General features: G+C 40.8%; 2 protein-coding genes across 2 annotated transcripts; both read right to left on the reverse strand.

Moving 5' to 3' along the window:
• tmem119a (transmembrane protein 119a) lies at positions 1-2,036 on the reverse strand. The gene is made up of 2 exons (XM_079562067.1): positions 1,962-2,036; positions 1-1,053 (listed from the first exon to the last, which is right to left on the reverse strand). The coding sequence occupies exon 2, from the start codon at positions 1,041-1,043 to the stop codon at positions 93-95; it is 951 nt and encodes a 316-aa protein (XP_079418193.1). The 5' UTR covers positions 1,044-1,053; positions 1,962-2,036; the 3' UTR covers positions 1-92.
• Positions 2,037-3,019: 983 nt separating this feature from the next.
• On the reverse strand, positions 3,020-14,384 carry coro1ca (coronin, actin binding protein, 1Ca). Its single transcript, XM_079562171.1, has 11 exons — positions 14,253-14,384; positions 12,099-12,292; positions 8,798-8,920; positions 7,807-7,936; positions 7,483-7,661; positions 6,133-6,252; positions 5,761-5,865; positions 5,535-5,680; positions 5,384-5,441; positions 5,089-5,304; positions 3,020-4,533 (listed from the first exon to the last, which is right to left on the reverse strand). The coding sequence occupies exons 2-11, from the start codon at positions 12,288-12,290 to the stop codon at positions 4,414-4,416; spliced, it is 1,389 nt and encodes a 462-aa protein (XP_079418297.1). The 5' UTR covers positions 12,291-12,292; positions 14,253-14,384; the 3' UTR covers positions 3,020-4,413.
• Between the last annotated feature and the right edge of the window lie 1,966 nt (positions 14,385-16,350).

Genomic DNA, 16,350 nt, shown 5'->3' on the forward strand with positions numbered 1-16,350 from the left:
TTTACGCACATTTCCTCCTATTTTCCTTATTTCTCTGCCAATCAATAACCGTTGTTGTACCTCAGTAATAACCGAGTTATTGTGGTTGATCTTTAGTGGTAGGCCTTCTTGAGGTGGCAGGTGCAGACAGGGTGACTGGAGGCAGAGCTGGAGCTCGGGCTGGCTCTGTCATAGGCCACGTCCTGCCTGTATTTCCTCTCCTCTCTGGGCTGCTCTCTGGCCCGGGGCTCGTCCCAGCGCCTCTCCACGTCCTGAAAGTCGCGGGCCCTCCTCACCTCCTGTAGGTCATGAGGTCTTCTCACCTCCTCAATGTCACGGGCCCTCCTCGCCTCCTCAATGTCGCGGGCCCTCCTCGCCTCCTCAATGTCACGGGCCCTCCTCGCCTCCTCAATGTCGCGGGCCCTCCTCACTTCCTCAATGTCACGGGCCTTCCTCACCTCCTCTGTGTCCTGGGCCTTCCTCACTTCCTGCCGAGGAGAAGATGGCACATCCCGGCCCTTCTCACCCACCAAAGCCTTGGAGGGGACACGCATAGTCTTGGGGGAGGCCAGAGCCTGAGAGTGAACTCTCTTGACATGATCAACAGCAAAAGGCCTCTCTTGAAAATCACCAGAATTCTTTCGTCCTGCCTTTTTATCTGCACTATACTTCTTGGAGGGACTGGGCAGGGGCTTGTAGGACTCCAGCTTCTTTTTGTGGGTCATGGCGGAGGCACAGCAGATGATGAAAACCATCACGATGAGCACAGAGGTGACTACAATGATGATGAGCAGGTTCTCCTGCAGGAAGTCGACCACTCTGCTCAGGACGAAGTCTTTGAGGCGCACCATGGTGGTGGTGAGAGTGTTTTTGATGGTTTCAGTAAAAGTTGGAGCCTTTGTGGTGGCGGTGACTTGAACAGGAGCCCGAGTGGAAAAGGATGTGGGAAAAATGAGTTCCAGTGCATCATCTCCACTGCCATCCATGGAAACATTGTAGAACATTGGACTGGCGTGGCACACGCTCAGTGACAATAGTGCCACAAAAAGTATGTAGAATGCCATGTTTTCAGCTCTGCTGCATCAAAAACAAACAACAAAACAAAGATTATTTGGAGTAATAAGGCAGTTAAAGTGTCTATTATGTAAAGTCCACAACTCTGTGTGTCATGTCAGTTTTAATGTTCCTCCATGCTGTACTTGAGCTATTTTAGCTCAGCATATAGTGTAGCCATTACTTATTTGGGGTGGAGACAGTGAATCTGGTACTGAAGGACATATAATTTGTGAACTCAGTGCAGGCCACCCATCCGCCACACCAAAGACCAAAGAGGGAGCAGCACAGCAGAGCCAGAGCAGAGGCGTGGGAGACTGTGGTTTCTAAATTTATACAAGGCACAAGCAGCACACAGCTACATGGCCTACAGAAGTGTCTACAGGCGGCACATCTGTTCTTACCTGCTGTTCTGTGGACAGTAGCCTGTATCCCTGTTATTAAAATGTAGCTAAACTAGTGTGACATGTTAAAATATAATTTAAAATATAATTAATTCATTAATTCATTAATTGACAAACTTAGAGCCGTTTTAGTTTAGAGCTGTGTGACTCCTGTTAGGCCGATCACTGCAAAGTGTATTTTTCTGGGTTTAGGAAGGAAGGCCAGTTTTCCCCTTCTTATTAGATCAGATCAACAACATTGACTTTAGACAAAAAGAAAGCATAATTATAACTTGACAGCAAATATTTAGATTATGGCTTACTAAGATTGATTAAGAATAAAAAATACATTGCATCTTTATGCCAGTATACCTACACATACATACATACATACATTGCAATACATTTTTTCCCCTCACATATAGGGCCTAAACTAATGTAATGTGTCAGATGTTAATGCAATAAAAGAGACTTGATAGAGCGTAGTTCCGCTACTATAACCCTTAACTGTAAATAAATACTATTATAAAAGGGTTGCATACTTACATGTGTCGTCGATGTGGAGCAGAGACAAGTGCAGCAGAAACTGAGGACAGTTCTGGAGCCTGCGCTGCTCGAGGAGTCTCAGGTCCCACTGACAAATTATATGGCCACCCCTCAATTTCCCTCATCTCCACCCTCTACATTACATCTCATCCTCCTTCTTCTACAGCCTTTCATTTGGGTCGTTTAACCCTTTCACAGCAGAATTCCCTTAACCTCCCGGAGTTACTCTGCATTATACTGTGCACAATTGGTCTATTAAACTGGGAACACACTAACATACTCTCCATATTTTAAGTTGTAAATCAAAATGTGTGGATGTTTTGCAAGAAAAACTACAAAAAATATATTTTAAGCACATGTTGAAAAAATGGATTTCTGTTCTTGGAAGGGCGAGTCCCTGGATTTCTTTGCCTCCCACTTGGTTCTCTCTAATTACATGCCCTTGATTACAGCGTGCCAATAAGGGTGCAGACCTTTCATCCAAAAACACATGTACAAAGTTTAAGGAGAAACTATCTCTACACTTGACCCTAAATACCATATGCAGGGTGTCTATTTTAAGAGGCGACCCTACAGTTCTTATTTTTATTCAGTTATTTAGACAGCTGGGAGTTTTTACCCATTGACTTAAGTACACTTAAAGGCCCTATACCTGATTCTTTGATTGCAAACAATGAAAGAGGAAACCACTGAATTAAAATGTTAGTTGTGGTTCAAACTCATTCGTAACTTTCCTAATATATTTGTAGCATCCAAACTGTTTACAGGGACACATTTATTGGCACATTTCACAACTTGCAGGGTCACTTTTTTTTAGGGTCATTTTCACAAAAATGCTAGAAATATAGCCTGAAAGTTTATGAAATTGATACAAATGATTTATAATTTGATGCACACAGTTTTCCCCACAAATATTTGTGTTTAAAATATAAAGTACAAAATAAATGTCATTCCATTTCGAGAAATCTGGTCCAGCTCTTTTAACAGTAACAAAAACGACACGATACAACTTAAATCATTTAAAAATCTTTATTTCTTTCTCAATATTTAAAGCAAAAATATAAAAATGCTGCTAGAATGCACTTTCTGTAGTTTGCAATTGATTGAAGTTGTGATTATCTTAAAAAAAAAAAAAAAAAACTTAATACAACAAAGTTCGAAGTAGGACAAAGGGAAACACATAAAACCCAGCTCCCACAGACAATCACAAAAACAGATTGCTTTGTTATTTACACAGCATTCGCTCAGGTTTCCCCAGATTTGAATGTTTACATACATTTCAATTGCACTCTTCACAACCTTCTAAGTCCCTTTTCATTTCAATGAACTACTCATTGAAATATGCTGTCTGTGCCAGCCTCCTGAGAGCGACGGTCTAAAGCAGAGCTGTACAGTTTAGATATTCTTTATTCCAGATTCTGTCTATTTGAATCCATTTTTCAGGGTCATATTTTATGAGGTGGAAGTTGGAAGGTCAGATGCTTTGTGGGGTGGTATTTGGTATGAAAGGTTTGTGAACCACAGCTCTAAACTCCATCACAGACACCTGATTGAATATCTTAATACCAAGTCAAACTGATTATTAATGGGCTTTTGAATCAACTGATTGCTCTGCAGGAGATCGCACCTCAGTGGTACCAGACATCTTTCCATTTGACGCACATCTGCACTCACAGCCTTCAGAAACACTTGCACGGCCACTTCTATGGCACTTTTTTTCTCTTTTTTTTTGGTCTTTACAGCTGTACCATCCCCTCTATGGCACTTTTTGGTCTTTACAGCAGTCCCATGAATTAAGGCAAATGACAGACTGAACCATTACCCGTGTCAGTCCCGCCAAGCGTCAAGTCAAAAACAGGGTCGTCGGGAACTATGTGCCAACTCGGCAAAGGAGCTCGGACTTAACCAACACAAAGCGGGATTGAGAATATAAATTGTAAAATTAAATGGGGACAAATAAGGAAAAAAAAAGGGGCAATGATTACAATTCACCGCAGGGGTATTCGACATTGAATAAAGAAAAACTCCCAAACAAAAACAAATGGACAAACATAAATGGACAATTGACACGAGGCACATGATATTTAAATTCAGCCAGGTAGACTCGGTTTCGTCACATGACACGACAGTAACACCCACAACACTTGCAGGAAGTAGCTTTGACCGATTCCAAAATTATATACTGGAATGAAACACGGATTAAAAGGAAAATGAGGGCATTGAAATACTTATTTTCCCTACAGCTAATGAGATAAAGTGTTTCTTTCCAATACCAATAGTTCGAGGGCATAATTTCAATACTGGAGCAACAGGGTGTGTAAAAAAAAAAAAAAAGAAAATTGACACTGAAATTGTTTTGGTCCTATGACAATAACATGATGGTTGTACAAATCATATAATACAAAAATTGTCTTGATCAGAAAAAGCAGAGGGGTAGCTATTACACATTTGGCTATTCTGTATGGTCAGTCAGTTTCTCTTCAAGTTGTCGAATTCGCTTCTCTTGATTGCTAACCATATCTTTGAGAGACTTGATTTCCTTCAGGAGCTCTTCCATTTTGGCGTCAGATTTCTGCAGGGAAAAAGACACAGTACTTTTTTAACATATTGTAGTTCACACACTTCATGTTCTAATCAGACACACTCTTTGATCAGCCCTCACAATTCTGTCCTAACAGTCCCCAAACTGTAAACTTACAACAGCAACTAGTGCAGCCGATTGCACGGTGGTTAAGACTGAAGACTGTCCTGTTCCAAGAGTTGTAGGTTCAAGTTCCAGCTCTGACAATTTTGCTTAATGCCACTCTCTGCTCTTCATTCCTTTTTACCCTGTGCTGTCCTGCCAAATGCTATCCTCATCTCACGTACTGCTTATACAGTGTCTCTAAAATGAATGCTTGAGTCTTGCTTATAAACAGTTAAACATTCAGCGCCAGTGAAGAGAGAACCAGTGTTTTAACTTCTAAAAAAAAGAATCACTAACATGCGCCCTGCTCAGCCCCAACAGAAACAGCGAGAAGCTCTGGATCGTCCACTCTTTATACCAATAATGTTCTTCTCTTGTGAGATTTGCATCAACCATTATGGAAGCAAAAGAATAATTATGAAATGCATGAAAAAGACTTACACCCGAAGAATCGCCAGAGTTCTCTGTATTCCTGGTCACCTTTTTCCCCAAAATGTTCTTTTTCATCTTAAATTCGCTTTTCTTTGTTGGGACAAACTCAGACTTGAGTGAGATGAGAAGGGGATCCGCATTTTTGCCGTCAAACCACTCAGAAGCCTCCAGAGCAGGTTCAGGTCCAGCTGTGTCAGGGTACAAATCATCCTGGAAAAGGTCCGACTAAAGCAAAGACACACGTATAAAGATCACTAAATGCACCACAAGTATTGCTTTGTTGCAAAAGCCCAATGAGACTTGCCTTTCTTGGTACAGTCATAACAATAGGTTCACACTTTCGTTCTTGCAGTTTAAAAAATCTGGAAGAAAAAATAAATACAAAACACCTCATTATAACGTCAAAGTTCTGTGTTGCCCTCTAGTGGCTAGAGCAGTTTATTACAGTAGCTTACCGGGCGATTTCACATTTATTGACATTAAGTCCTCTTTTGGGCATATAGCCCATGCCTCTCTGTGTAGAACCCGATGAGAACACACTGAGAAAGTGGATATATGGCTCCTCGTGTGTAAATTCATAGTAGCTGATGGTGGTGTCCCCCTGTCATGGGTTAATACATATTAACATGAATACTTTAAATATTTACACTGTCAATGCATCACATCAGTATAGCAGCTTACCTTTCCACAAAGGAAAATGACTTTAGAGTCGTAGTCATAAAAGGGCATAAGCACTCCACTTGCCACATTCAACTCCACCAGTGTCATGGGTTCTTCCATGTTTTCCTGAAAAAGCAAAACATGCTTATCAATACTCTCAAATAGTAGGATGTCTTATTTGTAAATCTCAAATGGTTTGATAATGTCAGTGAATTTTAGGAGAATAATCATAAAAACGTCAGAAACAAACTGCCACAAAAGAAAACAATAAATATCAGAAATGCGATGCTCCTTATCAAAATGATCAGAGCACTAAAATAGCTATGATGATATATTGTACCTAATACCAAACATACCACCTCTAACCTAATGGAGCAGTGATAAAGGATTTACCGTGTCCCAAAGCGCCACATGTCTTTCACTCATGCGATCGAACCCAGTGGTGAGGATCCTCGTATCTTCCAGAAATATCGCTCGCATCGGCCGACTGCCCTCATGTGCCTTCTCTTTTTCCTGAGGAGAGGATAAAAAAGAATGGCTTACGCTTGTATTGTGCTTTCCAAGCCTATGCTACCAAGTTTCTCAAGGCGCTTGTCATTAATAATACACGCCATACTCTGTGGTGATAAGCAACTGCGGTAGCCACAGTTGCCGCTGGGGTAGACTGCCGGTCACCACCAACCACTCACTCACACAGACAGACACTAGCAGAACTCGAGGTGTGCCTCACACACTTCCAAGATTTTAATCAGACTGTGTGACACCATCTGGTGGTGAAAAACAGTGAGCCTGAAAAAAAAACACTGGCTGATTTATTCTAGTTCAGAAATGTGAACCACATCACCATGAATGAGCTTGTTAAACCAGTTGAAAGTCATAATTCAGTAAGAAAACTGCACCCAGGATTATGAGAATAGAAACAAATGAATGAGAGACTTATCGGTGATTCACAGATCAAGAATCAAAAACAGTAGTTCCGATTGTGGCCGTACTGGACCACATAAAGCAGAATCTTTTCCCAGTCGGTACCAGGTCAAACGACTGATCCATTGGCTGCTGCCCAACTCGAACTTCTGCATTCTAATCAGGGGCATTCCTTGTGTCTCGAAAGTGTATCTGTAACACATTATACTATAGTCTGCACAGCTGCTGCATTTGAATCAATGTAATGGACAAGCCCATTACATTACAAAATAGGAGAAAAGAGATGGCTCTTGTGATTTCCATTATCAATTGAATCATTTTATAATCAGGGCAAATATGCCTGGTGATCAAAGATTTGGGCGGGTGCTCGAGCCGGCGCCTTGTGCACATTATGATAAATCCAAAGGACAAAATGAGTCCGAGTTTGTACTCATTCAACTGGCGCACTCTGGTGCTTGTTGCATCATGTGACACTACGTGATACAAAGTGACAATGAAAAGTGTTGGGACTTTTTTTGATGCATGTTTTAGTACCTTTAGCCCATCACTAACAGACACACTCTCACTCATTCTAGCCTATTGTACATGTTTTTAGTGATAGAGCACCACCTAGAGGAAACCTACGCAGGCACAAGAGAACATGCAAACTCCACACAGGACCTTCCAGCTGTGACGCACGAGCTCACCGCAGCACCACCGTGCCACCCAATGTAGCTCAATTAAAAATGACAAATGTAACTGCTTATACAATAAATTACTATTGCATTACTAGTGCATTTAAAAAAAAATCTGAAAAAAAAAAAAACACTGAGTACTTACAGCAATAATTTTTTGCTTGCGAGGGTCAATGACACGGACATTCTTGTCTTTGCAGGCAGTGCAAATAAGGCTGCCATTGCGGTTCCAGGAAACATTGTAAATGAGATCAGGGTGCATGTCCAGTGTGATCTGAGGCTCACCTTCTTCCAAATTCCAGATGACAATGATATTGTCACAACCTGTGGAAAAAGCATTTCCAAGTCAGCACTAATCTTCTGCTTATAAAACATGGCTAAATAAATGAAATAATAGTCCTGGTAAAACAAGTCAATTGCCAAACCCATAGATTAATTTGTGACTATTAGAGCCACACAGAGTTCATACCCGCGCTCAGAAGAATGTTGCTCGCTGTAGGGTGCCATGCGACGATGCCCACTTTCTTGGAGTGGTAATCGAGAGACACAAGTGGTTCTGTAATAGGGACCTGAACGCCGTTTTCAGGGATTTCCCATACCTATAACATACAGAAATATAATCTGTAAGTTCTGTTCTGTTCCTTCTAACTACCATTTCTGTTTATTGAGAAACCAGTTAGAATATTTACATTCAATTGATTTTTTTTTAATTATTCAACCAAAATTCTCCCCTTCTCCCACAACAGTACATTTACAGATTCCAGCACTCCTACATCTTGAAGTAGCAACCGAGTGCCAAAAAACCCCAACCCTTTTAATAATGATTTTATTCATGTTTCTTACTAGAATTTTAGAATTGTGTTATAGGGGAGAGGGCAGATTTAATCTTCACACAATGTTTATGTAGTCAAGTCAGTGAGCTAATCAACAAAGCCAGTAGGTGGCAGCGTTGGACAAGACGACAGTGAGTCAAAAGCTGCAGTTGGTGGCAATGCAAAATCATTGTGGTTGTTGTGGCAACAGATTCCTTAACCTTTGGACTTCAAACACCAACTTTTGATAAAGTGGTGCTGATACACAGAGTGAGCATGGTTCTTGGTTCATATGAATTGTCATATGCACTAGTAAAATCAATAAATCATAAAAAATAAAAAGAGAAAATCAGTAAAGGTCCATCCTTCAAGGGTCTATTATTAAGTCTTGAATAGTTCAATAAATGTGTTTGGGCAGATTCTTTTTTTCAGTGGGGGCCTGGGGGTTGTGTCTCTCTAGACTTTGATGAAGACAAAGCTACATGCAACACCCAACCTTAAATATTTTTAAGGCCAATTAGCCGTAGAAACAACAGATGGAGCATTTAAGTGCAAGTCTCATTTTGACTCCTGCTTTTCCACAATGAAAAACAATTCACTTGCGACTTTGTAAATTTAAACAATTCTGAATTGCTGAAGAGGCCTTACCTTGACGGTGCAGTCATCAGAGCCACTGGCAATAATGTGGTCATTGTGGGGACACCATTCAATGTCCAACACTGGGCTTTTGTGTCCACACACCGTGGGATGTGAGGCGTCAATGCGTCCCGTCTGGAAGCAAAGTGAAAAAAACATATATCAGAAAGAATAACACCTAAATTCAAACAACAACATACATTTTGATTTTTCTATACATCAATAGTAGTGGAATTTGATGAATAGTGCCAATGACAAGGCAAAAAGATTACTGACACATCTTGGACAATTGTGTTTATAATCTCTTTTTGAAACTGTTTGAACTTGACAGCGGTGGCTGCTTGTCTTTATAAAAAAGGAGTAGCTCATAAAAGAGGCTGCTCGTAATTATCTCGTGACCTCCCTGTGGGGTTTAACTTTCTGCCATCGCAAAATGCACAAGGTTCTTCTCTCTGCTCCTGTTCATTCAAACCACACTGACTAAACAGTTTTGTTACTATATATATTTTAATGTAACTTTTGAATGAAATAATTAAAATGATAAAATGAAAAATCTAGAGCCACTTCAGCCCTATTTTGCAGGGGATGGTGCCTCTATACAACACAACGCAGTGTGGAAAATGCAGGGGGAAAAAATTTAAATCATGACAACAGAAAAGTCAAGGGCCGGACAAAATTGCTTGTATGGCCAGATTTGGCCCGCGGGACGTATTTTGCCCATCTCTGCTTTAGATCATATGAAACAGCCTTTCAATGGCTGAAGCCATAAGTTGGTTCAAAATTTCCACAAAAGGTTCCTAAGCATCTTATTGATGTTTTGTGTGACGTGCATCAGTTCCACCCACAGCAAAATACATTACAACCTGATGTTACTGCTCCAGCGCTACACTTTACACTCACTTTCAGCCTATGAAAGTACAGTAATAGAAACATCCCTTAAATCTGAGTGTAATGTTGTGGGGAATTTGTGCTGCATGTGAGACTGGTACACTGCCTTAGACCGCTTTAAAAATAGAGTGAGAAGTGAGAAGGGCAGTCATTTCATTAGAAAATATACAAAAACATACGATTTTGACAATTTAATAGAAAATCTGTGAACCTTGACGCCTAAATATATTTCCAATTATATAAAAAATATATTATCAGTGTTTTTAGGTTTAGGTTAAGGTTTAGGTTTATTAAACATTGACATAGCAAGAAAGAACAAAATGTTCAACCTGAAATGTGTCAATTATGATAGCATAAAAACAGCAAAGGAGGAAAAAAACAAAACATCTACAAAACAGATTTCTAAATCAACGTTAAAGCTCGTGGGATAAAAGATATTTTACGTTTTTTTGTGTTGCTCTTCTTAGCAGCATATGGTCTTTGGTGCCTGAGCTTGTATCCAATGGAGGAGGCCTGAGTCATGAAGGTGTGCAGACAAGAGGAACTGTCCTTCAGGATATTCTGGAGGGTCTGCAGTGTGGCCATGTCCCGCCTCTCACTCAGAGATGCGTTTTTGCTTTCAAGCTGATGCTAAATTCTTGCAGGAAGCGATATGTTGTGAATTAGCGACACTCGGCGTTAAGGGGTTAAATATATCTATGAAGAGGAGAAGACTTTACTTCATCCTGAAGGCCAACATAATCTGTAAAATGTTTCACATTTCACATGTTTTTTTAAATCTAATTTGATCTAATTCTATTATATAATTATAATACATAATAATAAGCACGTTGATCATTAGGATCGTTACAAATACATTCAAGATCTGAACTGCTACAAGTTCTTATGTTTGCGTGCAACCATTTTCAGAAAAAGTGTGTCCAAGTCCAAGAAAACAAACAGCTGCTTAGCAACAAGAGCCAGTGCATAAAGTGAGTGAATCACAGCGCTGGAGACTCAGCAGAAACACTAACACACTTGTGTGCTCCCTGGAACAGGCAGACTTTTCTGCACACTTTTTTCTTCGCAGCCAAACATGTGATCCACACATGCACACGCCACCAAAATGTCTGAGAATGCAGTCTACTGCTCAGAGCCGCCTGGAAATTTATACTTTACGCTTCACAAATAAAGCATAAATGAATAATTAAATCAAGCAAGTCATAAAAGTCAGTCCTGGAGCCAAAACAAGGAAATCAATATATGAAAAGAATAACGTACTAAAGAACAGTGTTTTGACTGACTGTTGTATCGGGAACAACATATTCAGCTTAAGCTTGATTTAGATGAAGGAAGTGAAATGGGTTTGTTTTATGAAGGGAATCCAGCAGCTGTGTCATAACTCTCTTGTCTTGGCCGCTCTCAGGCCTGAGCCTATCCTAGAATTCAGACATGTACCGACACATATTAGAGCAGCCAATGGCAAAGCAGGGAAGAAATGGTCTTGGAAGCCTGTCAGACAGGGAGCACTAAATGACCATATAAGGTAAAATCTGCAGTCAGCAGGACGGAGAGGCAGAAGCGACAATGCAGAGTAAACCAGGCAGAGAAAAGATTGAGCCGAAAGTGACCAAAGTTTAGGGAAGTCTGAGCTCAACTTGTACACCTTAAAATAGCGGCGGTTCCAGCATATGGAAATTTGTGATCAGAGGCCAGACAGTCAGAAACAGAGCACTTGAGAAAAGACTAACTGTGAAACTTTTTTTCAAGACTGGCTTGCATTAATACAAACCTAAAGCAGAGATGTAAAATCAACACGATTATCACAATTTGTACACAATAAGACCCCAAAGAGACAAGATTTTGTTTGTCGTTTGTATATATTATCCATCCATCCATTCTTCTTTATCCGGGGCCAGACTTCCCTATTCAAGCACACTTCCTCCAGCTGTTCCCGTACACATTATGGCCTAAATAATTACAGCCATTCAAATTGTGATTTTGATATGATTACAATTAATCTTGCGGCTCTACGGGATATTCAGAAAAGTGAGCATAACCAAAAGTTTAAAAGCCTGTTCGTAAAGACTTTGCATGTCAAGCTTTGAGTGCCTTTATGAGAAGGTGTAAATGGTGTGCTGACATGCTGAAGGGTCCAAAGCCATGCCAGACGCATCTCAAATGTCACTACTGGGGCATTTGTGTACACTAATTACAGGCTCATGTTAAAGCTGTCAAGAGTAGAACAGTATTTCAAGTCACCAAGTAGTAACCACAAACATTATGCCAACTGTGTCACACCAACACCAGGGATCAGGAGTCCCATTGCTCCAGCAGATGGGAGGATTGTGAAAGCTACACATTACTAAATTAAACAAACATAAACAAGCATTGCTTAACTGCTTAAAATGATATAACAAAATATGTGGTTCCAGTGAGGACTTACCTTGTGAAGAGGAAGAACAAGAAAGGCTCCACCACCACTGGCCTCAACTACTACGGCAACAAACGTAGGGTTGACTGCACAAAAAAGACTATCCCATGTGACTCGGGATACTCGGATATCATCATAGCATTGGTCATTCTTCATCGCCTGACCGAAGACATGACGGAATTTGCTTTGCCTCACAAAAGCCATATCTGTAAAGCAGCACAATGCACAACACACAAATCCTAAAACATGCAAGAAAAATATTTTACTTTTGTCAAACACCACCACATTCTGATGTAGAACACATTTAGATAAAACAAAAAAAAAAAGGAATCCATATCATCTCCTTATCTAAATAAACTCCTGCTGGTCGACTGCACCAGAGTGCGGAGTATACCTGCACTTATCCTGCTTCCATGCTGGATTTCCTGTATGTTCTCCCATCAATAAGTTCTAATATTTTAGACCTTTGGAAATTACGTGGCCCTATTAAAAAATACATATATTAAAATAAAGCGCAATTTCAACTCATCACTGAAGTGCTCAATACCAGTTCATGTAACTCCCAGGTCATGTTGGTAAATATAGCTTAAAAAATAAGATAAAGGAAGGCTGTTGAAGGGGCATTGAGCAGAGTGAGTCAGGAGGACGCCCTGGGGCGCTGGGCTGGGCGTCATAATCCAAAACTTAATAACACTGTATTAAATGTACTTTGTACCATAAAACTGTTTTAGTTAATTTAGATCATGGTTATTTTCCTGATGGTCATGACTCTGTAGTTTGTGAACCTCTGCACGAGAGGGTCAACAATGATCCTAATCCAAAACAGGAAGGAGGTTGTTATGCCCGTTTTCCATTCTCGTTTTTACAGACAGCTTTCAGTAGTCCTGCATTTAGTGTGACTCTGCATCACGGTTGGTAGAATGAGGCTATATTTGAGCACTGCAGTACAGACGCAATCCCGGACAGAGTCAGTTCCTGTGAGAGGGCCGTTCTGGGCTGTAGAAACAGGACCTGATCCTGCCATGAAGCTTTGACAGATGCCTGCCACAGCATGTACTGACTTTTGAGTGTGTCTTTAATTTATAAATTTTGAATCCACTAAGCACCTTTCTTTTCTTTTTTTTTACATCTCAGATGTTAACAAAGTCCCTATTGTTTTTTTTCTCAGAAAAACTAAAACCATAAAACCTAGTTTTAGTGATATGCATGTGATGCACTTTGATTGTTCGATAGTTGTCAGTCCAACAACTGATTACCTTTATCTTCACTACTCAAGTCTGGGTCAAATGGAGACAGGCCTTACAACTGCTTAAGCAACAGGGGTGTTGGCATGCATTTGAAGTGGGACGGGACGAATCTATGACTGTGACAAACACAGAGCTGGGCTTGTCACTATTGGTAAAGCATATCTGAGTGCTTTTTATTTTTTTTATTTTCCAATTAAAAATGTAAATAATGACACAACTATGATTAAATGGTAATGACAAAATGATATAATCGAACACACTGGTCACACTTTGTTACTTTCGATCACTTTCCCGATTGATTATATTGATACAAAAGGTTAAAAGTCCCCTTTGGTGTGAAGTTTTAACACGTAGCCTTCAACTCTGCGGATGTGGCAGTTTCACGGCAGGTTACAGGTAAACTCAGGCGTGTCTCTCTGCCACTTCCTCTTTTTTATACCGCGTGATTGGAAGATAAGAACTAACTGGGTAAGCTTCATCGCACTAGACGTCATAAGCAAAACATGCATTAAACACTACAACTAACTCGAGTGTAAGCGTTCAGTGTTTTAGCGATTACAATAAAACTAAACATGTGTCAACGTTTGACAGTTTTCCTGCACTGCCCGACTGTGCCTTGCTACCCCACCCCATGGTACAATCTACAGTACATTTTAGGTTTGCTTTGACCACCCCCCATCACCACATATTATTCATCCACTAAACTCACTTAGGTAACACAAAAACAGTTTGGGACAGCACTTGGGAGATGCTAAATGTGAGTTCAAGTAGTTAGACAAGTGAAGGATGTTTCAGTTGAGCTAACCTAGCGCGTGCACTTTGCTATGTGGTAGCCGTTGAAATGCAGTTGAATGTCACTAAACATCCTCACGGCATGTTTACGTTTTAAGAAAATGGTGGGATTTGTTGTTGAACCTACCTCCTGAAAGAGAAATAAAACTACTCCCACGGTAGTCAAAAGACACAGCTGAAAAAGTATCCTGTTAGATTCCTTTCGTACAGGAGCCGCCCGCCGCTGTGCTGACTCAAGTATGTGCACTTTTCCTACTCTCAGGGTCCGCCTCGATTCCAGCACCGATAGCACTGTGTGGAGCAGCTGCCTGTGACTGACAGCTCTTTTATCCAATCACAGTGCAGTGTGGCTAAAGACAGAGATCCAGTGGTTGATCTGGGACGCTACATGTCAGGACTCAGGACTCTGATTGAATAAAAAATACCCCGTATCTGCATAAGTTCAACGGGATCAAATAGAAAGACGGGCCTTTCAGACATTCATTGTATTGCAGAAAGAAAAAATTATGAAAAAAAAGATTATTGTAATGTTGACATTTCAGGAATACTTAATATGCTTGATATTACCTTTGCTTTGTTTTGTTTAAAGGAACAAGCCACCGTTTTTTTCCGTACTGAGATGTGTTACATGAGCTTAGACGAGTTGATACGTACCTGTCTGGTCTGTGTGTGTGCCCGTGGAGGAGCTTGGTCGCTTCTAACTTCACCCCTGTTTGGAGCTATAGGAATACATTTGGAAGAGGCCAAATACTAACAACATCTTTGGTCTTTTTGCGTGACTGAGGGCACACAGTTCTTCCATACAGTGATATGTTCTTACACGAGCTTAGACGAGTTGATACGTACCTGTCTGGTCTTTGGGCGTGCCCCCAGTCACGCAAAACGACTAAAGATATTGTTAGCATTTGGCCTCTTATCAGTCTTCCTGTAGCTCCAAACGGGAGTATGTTGGAAGCTACCGCGCTCTTTCACAGGCACGCACAAAGACCAGACAGGTATGTATCAACTTGTCCAAGCTCAGGTCAGAACATATCACAGTATGGAACCGTGTACGCTCAGTCACGCAAACAGACCCAAAGATGTTAAAAAGATACAAAACTGAGGTAGTCAAAGAAAAGTATTGGTAAAAGGCCTTTATTACAGCAAGGCCATTAGATTAAAACATTGCCGTTTCAGCCGTATTAGGCCTTCATCAGGGCAGTACTGGAGTGATGTGTAAGAATGTAGCTTTTAAACTATATTAAAGATGTAAGACCAAAGATGTTGTTAGCATTTGGCCTCTCCCAGTATATTCCTATAGCTCTAAACGGGGTGAAGTTAGAAACGACCAAGCTCTTCCACGGGCACTCACACAGACCAGACAGGTATGTATCAACTCAGCTCAGGTAAGAACATATCTCAGTATGGAAAAACCGTGGCCTGCTCCTTTAAGTGACAGTGTATATGTTCTAAGTCACCTTTTTAGTAAGACATTACATTAACATACCTCTGCAATGACACATAGATTAGTTTATATTGACCTGCTCTACAGCTACAGTATTCATACTAGGCTACTTACTATTTGGTGGGCTTTTTTTTTAATCGAATCATAGCATAATCAGAATGAGTGTTGGGCCACTTCATGGATCTCATGCAAGAGAATACTTAGAGTGGGTTTTGCCTTACCTTTTCTCATAGATGGCTTCCTCTCAATAGTTTTCTCCGGAGACTTCTGTGCACCATCGAAGGCTGCCTTAATCTGTGCCACTTTGGCCGACTGTTCATGTTCGTCCGTTCTGAGCTCGGCTGGTTTGGACCTCTCCTGTTGCACCAGTTTTTCATGGATCTGGATGCTGGCTTTAATGAGTTCAGAGACGGGCCTGGGTCTGAGAGCACTTTGGGGTTTGTCCCTGATTATCACAGAGTCATCTTTCGCCTTTTTTGATCGCCGTGGTTGTAATTTCTCTGTTGGTTGCTCATCACTCGACTCCCTAACTGTTGAGACTTTGTTTATTGTCAACAAATCTGGACCCGCATCAACTGTTGGAGAGTTGCATCCAGACTCTTGTTTATTTCCACTTTCTTCATTAACGTCTTCAACAATGTGCCTTTTGCATTCTTTTTTCTCATGTGACAAAGTGTGGTTTGTTTCGCAGGTTGTGTCATGAGTGTGGTGAGCTTGTTCACTGGATAACTGAGCAGCATTGTAATGATTCATGGCGTTGTCCAGTGCATGGTTGTTGTCA

The sequence above is a fragment of the Gobius niger genome (assembly GCF_951799975.1).
Source record: "Gobius niger genome assembly, chromosome: 1".
NCBI lineage: Eukaryota > Metazoa > Chordata > Actinopteri > Gobiiformes > Gobiidae > Gobius > Gobius niger.